General features: G+C 40.8%; 1 protein-coding gene across 3 annotated transcripts in view; it reads left to right on the forward strand.

Moving 5' to 3' along the window:
- The window catches only part of LOC109884161 (Fc receptor-like protein 5), a 37,978-nt gene extending 30,649 nt beyond the window's left edge, over positions 1-7,329 (forward strand). Inside the window, exons 3-5 of one of the 3 annotated variants that reach the window (XR_004203250.1) lie at positions 843-2,229; positions 2,335-2,847; positions 6,714-7,329. Coding sequence is in view for 1 of the 3 variants with exons in the window: in XM_031791481.1 (XP_031647341.1) it covers positions 2,169-2,229; positions 2,605-2,847; positions 6,714-6,736 (327 nt within the window). In the remaining 2 variants the exon portion in view is untranslated. Of the gene's footprint in view, positions 1-842; positions 2,230-2,334; positions 2,848-6,713 lie in introns of those variants that run through there. The other 2 variants (XR_004203251.1, XM_031791481.1) reach the window with 2 other exon arrangements.
- Positions 7,330-15,264: the final 7,935 nt, after the last annotated feature.

Genomic DNA, 15,264 nt, shown 5'->3' on the forward strand with positions numbered 1-15,264 from the left:
AATAAATAATACAATAACATAATAATATAATATAATAATAATATATTAATAAATAATATAATCATATTATAATATAATATAGTAATATTAATACATAATATAATAATATAATAATATAAAATATAATAATAATACAATAATATAATAATAAATAATAATAATAATATAATAGTATAATAATATAATATATGAATGTACTAATAAATAATACAATAACATAATAATATAATATAATAATAATATATTAAATAAATAATATAATCATATAATCATATTATAATATAATATTTTAATATTAATACATAATATAATAATGTAATACTATAATAATATTATAATATAATAATATAATACTATAATAATATAATATAAAATATAATAATAATACAATAATATAATAATAATATAATATAATAATATAGACAGTACCTCTAGCTATTGACACCAACTGGCTCTCTTTATTTTTCTCTGCACCTCCCTCCCTCCCTCCCTGCTGTCTCTCTGTCTGGAGCTGGATCTACTGTGTCTATTAGATTATGACAGACCAGCATATCTACTGTCGCTATTATATTATGACAGACCAGGACATAATCTGGAGCTAGATCTACTGTCTCTATTATATTATGACAGACCAGCTATATCTACTGTCTCTATTATATTATGACACACCAGGTAGATCTACTGTCTATTTTATTATGACAGACCAGGACATAATCTGGAGAAAGATCTACTGTCTCTACATTTTAACCTAACAAAATTCATATTTTCTCCTGAAAAGGTAGTTCAAGAATTGCTTCAATTCGTCTTTATAATATAACATTATGTTTTTTATTACATTTCAGGAGATAAAAACCTCTGAGTCATATTTGGAGAAGGAAATCCTGCTCATTCTCTAGTCACCTGAACCAAAGTGCTGACATAGCGTTTCCTCTCTGATCCTCCATGTTTTTTCTATGAAGTCTCTACACACTTAGAAAAAAGGATTCCAAAAGGTTTTTCGTTCAAAGGATTAACCCTAATCCTAACCCTTTATGTGACATGTTGAATCCTCTGTGGAATGTGTCCCAATAATTACAGAGGACACTGTATATATCACAGAATCTATTAACTACCCTAAACTACCTCCTACCTACTGCGCACTAAACCTACCAACCCTTCACTGTCCCAGTAATTACAGAGGACACTGCATATACCACAATATCTATTAACTACCCTAAACTACCTCCTACCTACCGCACACTAAACCTACCAACCCTTCACTGTCCCAATAATTAAAGAGGACACTGTATATTGGGGCGGCAGGTAGCCTAGTGGTTTAAGAGAGTAGCCCACCCTCACTAGGTTAAACAGCTAGAGAATAGCTTCTCTCTGATGTGTTTCAGCAACTATGTTAGAATATAAAGCCTTGTCTCCAGATCTCAGGATAATATCCTCCCTTCATCACTAGGTTAAACAGCTAGAGAATAGCCTCTCTGCTGTGTTTCAGTATCTCTGTTAGAATATAAAGCCTTGTCTCCAGATCTCAGGATAGTATCCTACCCTCATCACTAGGTTAAACAGCTAGAGAATAGCCTCTCTGCTGTGTTTCAGTATCTCTGTTAGAATATAAAGCCTTGTCTCCAGATCTCAGGATAGTATCCTCCCCTCATCACTAGGTTAAACAGCTAGAGAATAGCCTCTCTGCTGTGTTTCAGTATCTCTGTTAGAATATAAAGCCTTGTCTCCAGATCTCAGGATAGTATCCTCCCCTCATCACTAGGTTAAACAGCTAGAGAATAGCCTCTCTGCTGTGTTTCAGTATCTCTGTTAGAATATAAAGCCTTGTCTCCAGATCTCAGGATAGTAGTATCCTCCCCTCATCACCAGGTTAAACAGCTAGAGAATAGCCTCTCTGCTGTGTTTCAGTATCTCTGTTAGAATATTTTATAATTGACTTTAGACAATGCAACTCTCTCTCTCTAATCCAGCTTCTCTGAGTGTCAGTCCTGACAGATCTCAGTTCTTTAAATATGAGACTGTCTCTCTGAGCTGTGAGGTTCAGGGGAACTCTGCTGGATGGAGAGTGAAGAGATACATAGCCTCTGGGGAGCGTTCAGATTGTGGAAGAAACTGGGGAAAAACAACAAGGGTCTTCATGCATTGTGTCACTAATACCATCAGACAGTGGAATGTACTGGTGTGAGTCTGGGTCTGGAGAACACAGCAATGCTGTCAACATCACAGTACATGGTATGTCCACAAACACCATCTACTAACATTATAGTGTTTAGTGGTTCATCTGGTTTCAGACAGCTGATGTCATTTTAACATGTGATGTTTATATATTTTATACAGCTGGAGCTGTGATCCTGGAGAGACCTGTTCATATATTATATACAGCTGGTGCTGTGATCCTGGAGAGACCTGTTTATATATTATATACAGCTGGAGCTGTGATCCTGGAGAGACCTGTTTATATATTATATACAGCTGGAGCTGTGATCCTGGAGAGACCTGTTCATATATTATATACAGCTGGTGCTGTGATCCTGGAGAGACCTGTTTATATATTATATACAGCTGGAGCTGTGATCCTGGAGAGACCTGTTTATATATTATATACAGCTGGAGCTGTGATCCTGGAGAGCCCTGCCCTTCCTGTGACTAAGGGAGATTCTGTGACTCGGCGCTGCAGATATCAGGGAACTCCCTCTAACCTCACAGCTGATTTCTACAAAGATGAATCCCTCATCAGGAATGCGACTACAGGAGAGATGACTATCCCTGCAGTATCCAAGTCAGATGAAGGTCTCTACAAGTGTACCAACTCTGAAGGAGAATCACCAGAGAGCTGGATGACTGTGACAGGTGAGAATATGAGAAACCTTGACATTCAGATGATCTGGTTCTTCTTTACACTGTTAAGAGGTGTTGAAACCTGCATTATAAACTGGGTGGTTCTTCTTTACACTGTTAAGAGGTGCTGAAACCTGCATTATAAACTGGGTGGTTCTTCTTTACACTGTTAAGAGGTGCTAAAACCTGCATTATATACTGGGTGGTTCCAGCCCTGAATGCTGATTGGCTGGAAGCTTTTGACAAAACATGTATTTTTACTTTGTTGTAAAGTGTTGATAAATGTGGCTCTGATTGAACCATGTTGTAAAGTGTTGATAACTGTAGCTCTGATTGAACCATGTTGTAAAGTGTTGATAATTGTATCTCTGATTGAACCATGTTGTAAAGTGTTGATAACTGTGGCTCTGATTGAACCATGTTGTAAAGTGTTGATAACTGTATCTCTGATTGAACCATGTTGTAAAGTGTTGATAACTGTATCTCTGATTGAACCATGTTGTAAAGTGTTGATAACTGTATCTCTGATTGAACCATGTTGTAAAGTGTTGATAACTGTATCTCTGATTGAACCATGTTGTAAAGTGTTGATAAATGTATCTCTGATTGAACCATGTTGTAAAGTGTTGATAAATGTAGCTCTGATTGAACCATGTTGTAAAGTGTTGATAACTGTATCTCTGATTGAACCATGTTGTAAAGTGTTGATAAATGTATCTCTGATTGAACCATGTTGTAAAGTGTTGATAACTGTAGCTCTGATTGAACCATGTTGTAAAGTGTTGATAAATGTAGCTCTGATTGAACCATGTTGTAAAGTGTTGATAAATGTATCTCTGATTGAACCATGTTGTAAAGTGTTGATAACTGTAGCTCTGATTGAACCATGTTGTAAAGTGTTGATAACTGTATCTCTGATTGAACCATGTTGTAAAGTGTTGATAACTGTATCTCTGATTGAACCATGTTGTAAAGTGTTGATAACTGTAGCTCTGATTGAACCAAGTTGTAAAGTGTTGATAACTGTAGCTCTGATTGAACCATGTTGTAAAGTGTTGATAAATGTAGGTCTGATTGAACCATGTTGTAAAGTGTTGATAAATGTAGGTCTGATTGAACCATGTTGTAAAGTGTTGATAACTGTAGCTCTGATTGAACCATGTTGTAAAGTGTTGATAACTGTAGCTCTGATTGAACCATGTTTAAAGTGTTGATAACTGTGGCTCTGATTGAACCATGTTGTAAAGTGTTGATAACTGTGGCTCTGATTGAACCATGTTTAAAGTGTTGATAACTGTATCTCTGATTGAACCATGTTGTAAAGTGTTGATAACTGTAGCTCTGATTGAACCATGTTGTAAAGTGTTGATAACTGTGGCTCTGATTGAACCATGTTTAAAGTGTTGATAACTGTGGCTCTGATTGAACCATGTTGTAAAGTGTTGATAACTGTGGCTCTGATTGAACCATGTTTAAAGTGTTGATAACTGTATCTCTGATTGAACCATGTTGTAAAGTGTTGATAACTGTAGGTCTGATTGAATCAAATCAAATCAAATTTATTTATATAGCCCTTCGTACATCAGCTGATATCTCAAAGTGCTGTACAGAAACCCAGCCTAAAACCCCAAACAGCAAGCAATGCAGGTGTAGAAGCACGGTGGCTAGGAAAAACTCCCTAGAAAGGCCAATACCTAGGAAGAAACCTAGAGAGGAACCAGGCTATATGGGGTGGCCAGTCCTCTTCTGGCTGTGCCGGGTGGAGATTATAACAGAACATGGCCAAGATGTTCAAATGTTCATAAATGACCAGCATGGTCGAATAATAATAAGGCAGAACAGTTGAAACTGGAGCAGCAGCACAGTCAGGTGGAAGTTGAAACTGGAGCAGCAGCATGGCCAGGTGGACTGGGGACAGCAAGGAGTCATCATGTCAGGTAGTCCTGGACCATGTTGTAAAGTGTTGATAACTGTAGCTCTGATTGAACCATGTTGTAAAGTGTTGATAACTGTAGCTCTGGTTGAACCATGTTGTAAAGTGTTGATAACTGTAGCTCTGATTGAACCATGTTGTAAAGTGTTGATAAATGTAGCTCTGATTGAACCATGTTGTAATGTGTTGATAACTGTAGCTCTGATTGAACCATGTTGTAAAGTGTTGATAACTGTAGCTCTGATTGAACCATGTTGTAAAGTGTTGATAACTGTAGCTCTGATTGAACCATGTTGTAAAGTGTTGATAACTGTATCTCTGATTGAACCATGTTGTAAAGTGTTGATAACTGTAGCTCTGATTGAACCATGTTGTAAAGTGTTGATAATTGTAGCTCTGATTGAACCATGTTTAAAGTGTTGATAACTGTAGCTCTGATTGAACCATGTTGTAAAGTGTTGATAACTGTAGCTCTGATTGAACCATGTTGTAAAGTGTTGATAACTGTAGCTCTGATTGAACCATGTTGTAAAGTGTTGATAACTGTATCTCTGATTGAACCATGTTGTAAAGTGTTGAACTGTCTGTTTAGGTGAGTTTCTACCTAACAACACAACAGCTGCAGGGCCACAATATGGTATTCTGATCACAGTGTGAACTATATTATATTACCTCTTAGTAGAAGTAGAAAGTAGGATGGATTAACTACCACAATATGGTATTCTGAACACAGTGTGAACTATATTATATGACCTCTTAGTAGAAGTAGAAAGTAGGATGGATTAACTACCACAATATGGTATTCTGAACACAGTGTGAACTATATTATATGACCTCTTAGTAGAAGTAGAAAGTAGGATGGATTAACTACCACAATATGGTATTCTGAACACAGTGTGAACTATATTATACTACCTCTTAGTAGAAGTAGAAAGTAGGATGTATTAGATTCAACAAAATATGTCACTGATATGAATACAATTTTTTTGTACCTTTATTTAACAAGTCAGTTAAGAAGAAATTCTTATTTTCAATGATGGCCTAGGAACTGTGGGTTAACTGGTCTAGGAACTGTGGGTTAACTGGCCTAGGAACTGTGGGTTAACTGGTCTAGGAACTGTGGGTTAACTGGTCTAGGAACTGTGGGTTAACTGGTCTAGGAACTGTGGGTTAACTGGTCTAGGAACAGTGGGTTAACTGGTCTAGGAACAGTGGGTTAACTGGTCTAGGAACAGTGGGTTAACTGGTCTAGGAACAGTGGGTTAACTGGTCTAGGAACAGTGGGTTAACTGGTCTAGGAACAGTGGGTTAACTGGTCTAGGAACAGTGAGTTAACTGGTCTAGGAACAGTGGGTTAACTGGTCTAGGAACAGTGGGTTAACTGGTCTAGGAACAGTGGGTTAACTGGTCTAGGAACAGTGAGTTAACTGGTCTAGGAACAGTGGGTTAACTGGCCTAGGAACTGTGGGTTAACTGCCTTGTTCAGGGGCAGAACGGCAGATTTTTACCTTGTCAGCTCAGGGATTTGAGCAGATTTGAGCTTGCGGTTACTAGTCCAACACTCTAACCTACCTGCATTTAGAAGTAAATAGCCTGGGAATAGATACAAAGTTAATAGCCCTGTTATTTATAGTTAGTTAATAGCCCTGGTATTGATAAATAGTAAATAGTGCTGGTTTTGATAAATGGTCAAAAGCCCAGGTAGTAAGTAGCCCTATATTGATAAATGGTAAATTGCCCTCATATTGATAATTAGTAAATAACCCTGGTATTGATAAGGGAGAACTGGACATAAGCAGGAGCCCCATTGGAAGTAATTTGATAGGATTCTAAGTAACACAGTATTGACTAGTAATTCATCTGATATGATTTACATTTCTAAGTGGTTCTGTATTGGATAAGTAAATACATGGCCACACTGATGAACTACTTCTGTGTTGAACAGGTGATCGTGTTGAAGAAGAGTGAGGCTGAGATCACCTGATCACCATAACAACCATCAGAATGGAACTCATGAGTCACAATGCTGTATGTTGTTACATTGTAGCTCCACCTGCTGGAACAATAGTGGCATTTGATCAAATGTGATCTATTAACTGATACATGTATTACTCTGATTGGAATGTGTTTTAATATAATGTGTGTTGTATTATTCATTCAGCAGCTGTCCTTTAACATCAGTCATATACTGGTCATATACTGTATAGCATTATGGTTGATACATTGTAAATGCCTTCACTTCTCATGTCTATACAGATCAACTGATAGGTGTTGTGGTTCAGGCATTATTGTTACAGGTTCAGTATAATGTTATACCGTTACATGTTACAGAGATAGAAAACATACAGGAGAGGAGGATTCACTTATTATAATTATTTACTTTATTTTCCCATGTTGGTCTCAATAGTAGTTCTTCATTATTTGATTTGATTTAAACATGAAACTAATGTAGGCCTTTTGTTTTATTGTGGTTGTTTTGTGCAATTATTCTATTTATCATCCTGGTAAGATATTGCTTTAGTCTTTGTGTCATATAGAATTAAATAAATGATATTCCTCAAGCATGTTGCCTGTTTTTTAAATCTGTTTTAATCTGAATGACATCAAAACCACTCTGTTTTCATCCCCCTACAGCCCCCAGGGCCTTGAGTATCTTCTAAATGCTCCATTCCAGGTTCCCCCTACAGCCCCCAGGGCCTTGAGTATCTTCTAAATGCTCCATTCCAGGTTCCCCCTACAGCCCCCAGGGCCTTGAGTATCTTCTAAATGCTCCATTCCAGGTTCCCCCTACAGCCCCCAGGGCCTTGAGTATCTTCTAAATGCTCCATTCCAGGTTCCCCCTACAGCCCCCAGAGCATACAAAATGCTCCATTCCAGGTTCCCCCTACAGCCCCCAGGTTATTCAAAATGATCCAATCCAGGTTCCCCCTACAGCCCCCAAGGCCTTGAGTATTTTCTAAATGTTCCATTCCAGGTTCCCCCTACAGCCCCCAGGGCCTTGAGTATCTTCTAAATGCTCCATTCCAAGTTCCCCCTACAGCCCCCAGGGTCTTGAGTATCTTCTAAATGTTCCATTCCAGGTTCCCCCTACAGCCCCCAGGGCCTTGAGTATCTTCTAAATGCTCCATTCCAGGTTCCCCCTACAGCCCCCAGGGTCTTGAGTATCTTCTAAATGCTCCATTCCAGGTTCCCCCTATAGCCCCCTGGGCATTCAAAATGCTCCATTCCAGGTTCCCCCTACAGCCCCCAGGGCCTTGAGTATCTTCTAAATACTCCATTCCAGGTTCCCCTTACATAATCGTTTGGTTTGCTTTCGTCGTAAAGCCTTTTTGAAATCGGACACTGTGGCTGGATTTACAACAAGTGTATCTTTAAAATGGTGTAAAATACATGTATGTTTGAGGAATTTCCGTTGTTTTGAATTTGGCGCCCTGCTTAAACTGGCTGTTGAAGAGGTGGGACGCTACCGTCCCACGGACGCTACCGTCCCACATACCCTAGAGAGGTTAAACATTGAGGTACAATCACCAAAGTAACATTCTGAAATCAACACCAACGAGCGATGGAGAGGAACCAGAATCACTGCCCGGTCAGCCCGAGTCTATCGGGCCAGTCAATTTTGCATTCCTGCAGTATTTTTGAGCATGTCAAATTCGTGTAGTCTTTATGTTAAGAACTGACTTATTTACAGAGGGTTAAATGAGTGTGTGTTATTTCAGAAAATTACAGAAATCTCGCAGAGCTCCAAAACCCACTTAAAAATTTTTGGGCTGGATCTGAAACTCCTTTGAATTTTTTTTATTTTTGAACATCACCAATTGTACATTGTACGATTTCTCTTAAATTACAATAGATAAGTGGCTGGTTCTTTTTTTCCTGACACCGTAGGTTCATGTACTTTGACATGAAGCGGTCAAATTAGCTCTCTATTTTCGTTTTTGACCTTTAATCCCAGAAAAATGTCCATAACCCAAAAAGCGTTGAGGCCTCGATGCCATCTTGTTCGGGGCCAACTGCCCATTATGCCAAACCAGGTTTCGTCTTCGAAGTCTTTTCCGTTTAGGAGAAAAGGCTACGTTGTGATTGGTGATGTTTTGTACATTTGCAATTTGATTCCATTCGCCCTCCGGATTTACCGCAAATTTTAAAAACGTTCGCGGACGTCGAATAAGGGACCGTACATTTGCAATATGGAGTTTCTCATCAACCATACAGCAAATGTCAAAATGTTCCCTTCATGTATGGAATCGTTTAAGCCAAGTTTATTCCTCCTCCGACATCACAATCCTGCACTCCCCGAAGCTATAATTCGTTTTGTGACTTGAAACACAGAGCTGAAAACCCCCACTTTCCTGAGTTACTTCCAGAAAATCCCTCTCACTAAACATCGTCACAGGGGATCGTTTAGTGCCATTAAATACGGCCAACCTGCTGGTTACAAGAGCCGCAAACCTCCGTCTGTCAGAGCAGGTTGCTCGGACATCCAGTCTGCTGAGAACCAAAGGAATAGCTTGAGCTGAACTTAGCTGGACAAACCGCATTAACTCTGCAGCACTGAGCATCTCATCTCTGCAGCGCCTGCGAAATTCTGCTCTGTACTTTGCCTGGGTCTGCCGGGAATCACGATCCATCTTTGCCAAGTAGAGTAACACCAATCTATTTGCACTGGCTTTAGCCTGCAGACTTTTCGGCTTAAACTCAATAAGATATTTCAGGAAACTTCGAACCTCGGCACGGTACATTTTTAATGGGGATGGGGCTATACCACGGTCTTCAACTTGGCTATACCACCCAGAAACATGTCTGTAATTATCCAGAGAACACAGTCCATCGGCCTTGCTCTCTGACATAACACGGAGGAATCCCAGGAATCTCGGGAAACACTACTGCGAGTGTTATCAATTCGTTTCAATGAAGGGTGTTTACCCAGACAAAAGTGCTCATAGTCAGTCAAAATTGCATTCCCCTCACCCTCAATGCTGGATGACTCAGTAAATCCATCCCTCTCGCTGTTTGTTGAAGTCTCCCCGACGCAGACTTGCTCCATCGGTTCCAAACGTGGTTCGCTGCCCTGATTCGGCCTGCTGTCTGGCGGTAGAATCCTGGCTAGCTAGCATAGCCTTATTCCATTCGATAGTCCAAACTTCAGGGCATGGGCGGACTTGAAAATGTCTGTCTATCCACACGATTTTCTGCTTGGAACAGAGCCCACAATCACGTTTTTTCCTGGTATTCATAGCCTCTTTTTCCTGCCTTCCCGCACTTCCCTTTGATTACTCCAATGGCCGCCAACCCACTAACCCTTAACCCCCCTTCTCGGCTTTGTACCCATCAACAAACCGATCCTCACAGCATCGTACGAAGTTTCTTACCTGATCGCAAACCACACACCATTGGTGAAACACTCATAAAACCAGCAGTGTTGAAGATGGCGAATATCATGCTGGGAAAAGAGGCTGAAGTTAAGTTATCCCAAATTCCTCTTTCAAATGACACCATCAGCGACAGAATAGAGGACATGAGCAAAGACATCTTGGCTCAAGTAGTTGCAGTTCTGATTTCAAGCCCGGCAAAATTCAGCCTTCAACTCGACGAGACCACAGACGTTTCCAATCTAAGCCAGCTTGCTGTATTCGTGCGCTATGTGAAAGACGATGTGATAAAGGAAGATTTTTTTATTTTGTAAGCATCTTACAACAACAACTAAGGCAGCCGATGTGAAGAAACTTGTGAATGACTTCTTCAAAGACAACAATCTTTCGTGGGATATGGTTTCTGCAGTTTGTACGGACGGAGCTCCAGTCATGCTGGGAAGAAAGTCTGGTTTTGGTGTGCTAGTGAAAGCCGATGCACCACACATCATTGTTACGCATTGTATTCTGCACAGGCATGCGTTGGCAACAAAAACCTTGCTTCCAAAACTGGCAGAAGTATTAAAAATTGTAGTGGAATGCGTGAACTATGTGCGAACTGAGGCACCGCATCTTCAGTGAGCTGTGTAAAGAAATATGCTCTGAATTCAAAGTACTTCTGTACCATTCTAACGTTCGGTGGTTATCCCGGGGACAGGTGCTGAATCGTGTCTTTGTCGTGTGTGTGGAATTAGCCCTGTTTTTGCAAGAGCACCAACATTGTCATACAGATTGCTTCAAAAATTCTGAGTTCATTCTCATTTTAGCATACATGGCTAATATCTTCGCAGCTCTCATCTCAATCAAAAGATGCAGGGCGGTGGAGTCAACATCATCGAAGCGGAGGAAAACCTGAAGGCTTTTCAAAAAAAGCTACCGTTATGGAAACGACGAAAAGAGAACAATAACTTCGCAAACTTTCCCCTGCTGGACGACTGTGTCCTGGAATCTGAGACATTTCTGAACCCGCGGAACTGAAGCAAGCAATTGCCACGCACTTAGATGAGCTGGCAGGAAGTCTCTCGACGGATACTTCCCTACAAGAGAGTCATATCCAGCATGGGTGAAACTGCCGTTTACGTTTAGTGTTGAGACAACAGATGTCAATGATGAATACCATTGAAATCATTGAAATTCAGGAGAGCCAGGTTCAACAGCAACTCTTCAGAACAACAACGCTTTCATCGTTTTGGTGTCAACAAATGGTAACGTACCCTGTTATTGCTAAGAAAGCTCTGGAGATTTTCATACCGTTTGTTACAACATATCTTTGCGAGCAAATCCTTTTCGAGGATGCTGGACATAAAAACGAAGAAAAGGAACAGACTTTGTGGAGAAAATGACATGAGAGTGGCACTTGCCAAGGTGAAGCCGCGCATTTCTGAACTGGTCTCTGAAAGGCAACAGCAGAAGTCACACTGATTTGCAGTAAATATTCATTATGTTTTTGTGTGAAAATGATAATCTGTGTGAAAACGTTTTGACGATTTTGTTCTTTGAACACAGTGATGTTGATGGTTCATTTTGTGCACCAGTCAAATATATACCTATGTTTTGAATTTGAAAAAATCATATTTTATTTTTCCAATTAAGAAGGGTTCGGTGAATGCGCATATGAAACTGGTGGGGTTCAGTACCTCCAACAAGGTTAAGAACCACTGCACTAGATGTCAACAGTCTGTAGAACGTTGAATGAAGCCTCTACTGTGATGTGGGGCTGTTTCAGTCAGTGGTCTGGCAGAGAGCCAGTTCCTGATCACGCGCATTCCACATGATATCGCCTTGCGTTCCATTACTTCTGTAGACACAAAGGAATTCTCCGGTTGGAACGTTATTGAATATTTAGGATAACAACATCCTGAAGATTGATTGTCTACTTAGTTTGACAAGTTTATCCGACCTGTAATATAACTTTTTGAAGTTTTTGTCCGACTGGACCTGCACAAGCGTTTGGAACATGTGTACTAAACGTGCTAGCAAAAGTAGCTACTTGGACATAAATAATGGACATTATCGAACAAAACAACAATTTATTGTGGAACTAGGATTCCTGGGAGTGCATTCTGATGAAGATCAAAGGTAAGGGAATATTTACAGTGGATACAATTTTGAACAATTCCTTAGAAACTCACTACAGACAACTCCCTAGGGCTACCCTTTCTCACCCCACTACAGTGCTCCCCTTCCCCTCAGCCTCAGCCTCCCCCAGCCAATAACCACATCGGCGCCCGGTCCACTGGAACAACAGAACCACTGGCATACAACCTCAGCTCAAATCCATGCCCCACCACAGTTGATTTCTCTGCCCACCACTTCAGCACCAGTTCCTTTCTCATCCTCGTTGGAGGACTTCCCTCCTTTACCCAAGTTCTCTCCTCAAGTTAAGCCTCAGGCCTCTCAAAAATGATAATCCCAGCACAGTGCTCTTTAAACCAGAAGCTAAATAATCAGTATCCTCCTCTTCCTCAGACACAATCTTCTACCGAGATAGGGATCCGTACCTCAACACCCTCTTCCCCTGTTGCACCTTCACAGACACAGAGAGATGTCAGCAATATTGCCCCAAACAACTCCCCATTTCATTCTAAGAACAACATGGCACCCACTCCCTCCCTTTCTCCCAAGGTAAAAGGAAAGGAGATTATGAGAACCCCTACCTCCACTTCCCCTCAGGACCCACATAGATTAAACAACCCATGGACAACACAGGAGAACAGTATTCAAAGTATTATTGGTCCCCCATCGCCCACCATAGACTCCAACCTTGAATTGATAACCACTAACACCTCTAATTTAATCCAGGCCCCAGTTGAGTTCCAGGGCCTGCAGCCAGCCAGAAACCCTCAATGTTATAGCAACACTCCCCAATCGCCTGGTTAAAACTCCTACCACCAAGGTGTAGAAACACAGCAATGTTTCAGTTCAAATCTTGGAAAGGATTTCACCTCTATCGCTCTCACCAACAGGAGGTGCCACATCAGGGGGTGAGACTAGGACTGTGCAGTTCCAGGGGCAAATGACGATTAATGGACAAAACAATGGGCAACAACCCAAAAACAACCAATCTGAGCCCTCCCGAAAAGACACCAGGTCACTGCCAGTCCGAGACCCCTGTATAACTGGCGCCTCAACATATTCACCCCAGTTTGAATTCCAACCCACAACCCCAGCAACCCTTCAGAAACCATCGTACCATAAAGCCAGACCAAAAGGCAAGGTGGCGGGTTGGAATTTTAAGGGAAATAAACCAATACTAGTCTTGGGAGACTCAAATGTTAATAGAATCCCTCCATTTCATAACCCAAACATACAAGTGGACAGTTACCCTGGAGCAACATTTCACAAAGGTCCTGGAGAAAACAGAGGTTAATTTAGACACCAGCATAGTGGTTCTCTCGGTGGGCATAAACAATATGGATAATGACCCATACAAAACGTCAATCAAACAGATTGCATCAATGCACAAGGAAGCAAGAGTCACTTTCCCAAATGCAATTATTTACATCCCCATTATTAACCACTCACACCTCCTTTCACCAGATCGAAAACGGAACCTCAAAGTCATTAACGGTTACATCACCACACATGGCCCATTTCTCTTGGAGATACACCATGATGAATTGCACACAACAGACCTGATACACTGGGCAACAACCACATATGGCCCATTTCTCTTGGAGATACCCCATGATGAATTCCACACAACAGACCTGATTCACTGGGCAACAACCACACATGGCCCATTTCTCTTGGAGATACCCCATGATGAATTCCACACAACAGACCTGCTACACTGGACAACAACCACAGCAGACCTCATTTTTAAGAATTGGTGTGAGCAGCTAAATTTAGAATAGGCTCTACCCACAATTTGGACCCACCTAGCCACACCACACCCTTCTTTTCCACCCAACCCCCTGTACTCTCCCCCAACCCCCTGTACTCTCCCCCTCCCTTCCTCCCCCAGTTGCTTTCTTAGATTACCCAGCAGAGGGGGTAGTTGGCCCCTCCTTATCAAACACCATGAATTAGTCCAAGTCTTCTCAACCCACAGCAGAAACAACTCTTGGGGAGGGGGTTGTCTTTCATTTCCAGCCCTGGTAAGTTTGACTGGGAAGAACTTCATAGGGACACACATAAATATCATAGACAACTTAAACTTCTAGACTACTTTGACTACCAGACAAATGACAACCATTTACCGTTCACCCTCCCTTCAAACTGTCCCAGATAGATAGGAGGGTAAAGAACCTAATCAGAACCGACCAAGACACCCTTCACAACTATCACACCCAGGCAGATAGAGAGGACAACATCACCCGCATCGAAAGACAAGCCATAAAATAACTTATAAACAACCCTCACATAATATTGAAACCGGCAGATAAGGGATCTAAAACAGTGATCCTAGATAAACATCAATACACATACGAGGAAAATAGACAGTTATCCAACACCAAGTATTATGTACCAATAGGAAACAGCCTACAACCACAGACCCAGACTAAATTACGTAGAATCATACAAACACTTTATGATAAACGGCACATCACAAAAAAAACAACTAAATTTGCTATTTGGACCAGACACTCCACGACCAAGACTATTTTACCTGCTTTGCAAAATTCATAAAGAACCAGAAACCTGGACTATTCCCTATGAAGTTCCTCCTGGCAGGCCAATCGTATCAGACTGTAATAGCGAATCATACAACATAGCCCAATATATTGATCATTATATCAACCCTCTGCACTAGACACCCCAGCTACCTCAGAGACACTCAGAGACAAGCCCATAGTTGTTCCCTCCCAAACATATACATTCACTATAGACATTGATAGCTTATACACTAACATAAATACAGCAACAGGAGTACAGACGGTCAGAAATATTTCCCATGCACACCCAGATAGCAATAGACCAGACAATGAAATACTACAATTATTAGAAATCAGCCTCACACACAATGACTTTATATTCAATGACAAGCACTGAGCCTGGCCTCATGATATCCAACTATTCACTGAATTCCTTATCATTCTCAACAGTCCCCACCCATCCATTAAGGTTAAATACATAATAGAT

Source organism: Oncorhynchus kisutch, linkage group LG16 (genome assembly GCF_002021735.2).
Source record: "Oncorhynchus kisutch isolate 150728-3 linkage group LG16, Okis_V2, whole genome shotgun sequence".
NCBI lineage: Eukaryota > Metazoa > Chordata > Actinopteri > Salmoniformes > Salmonidae > Oncorhynchus > Oncorhynchus kisutch.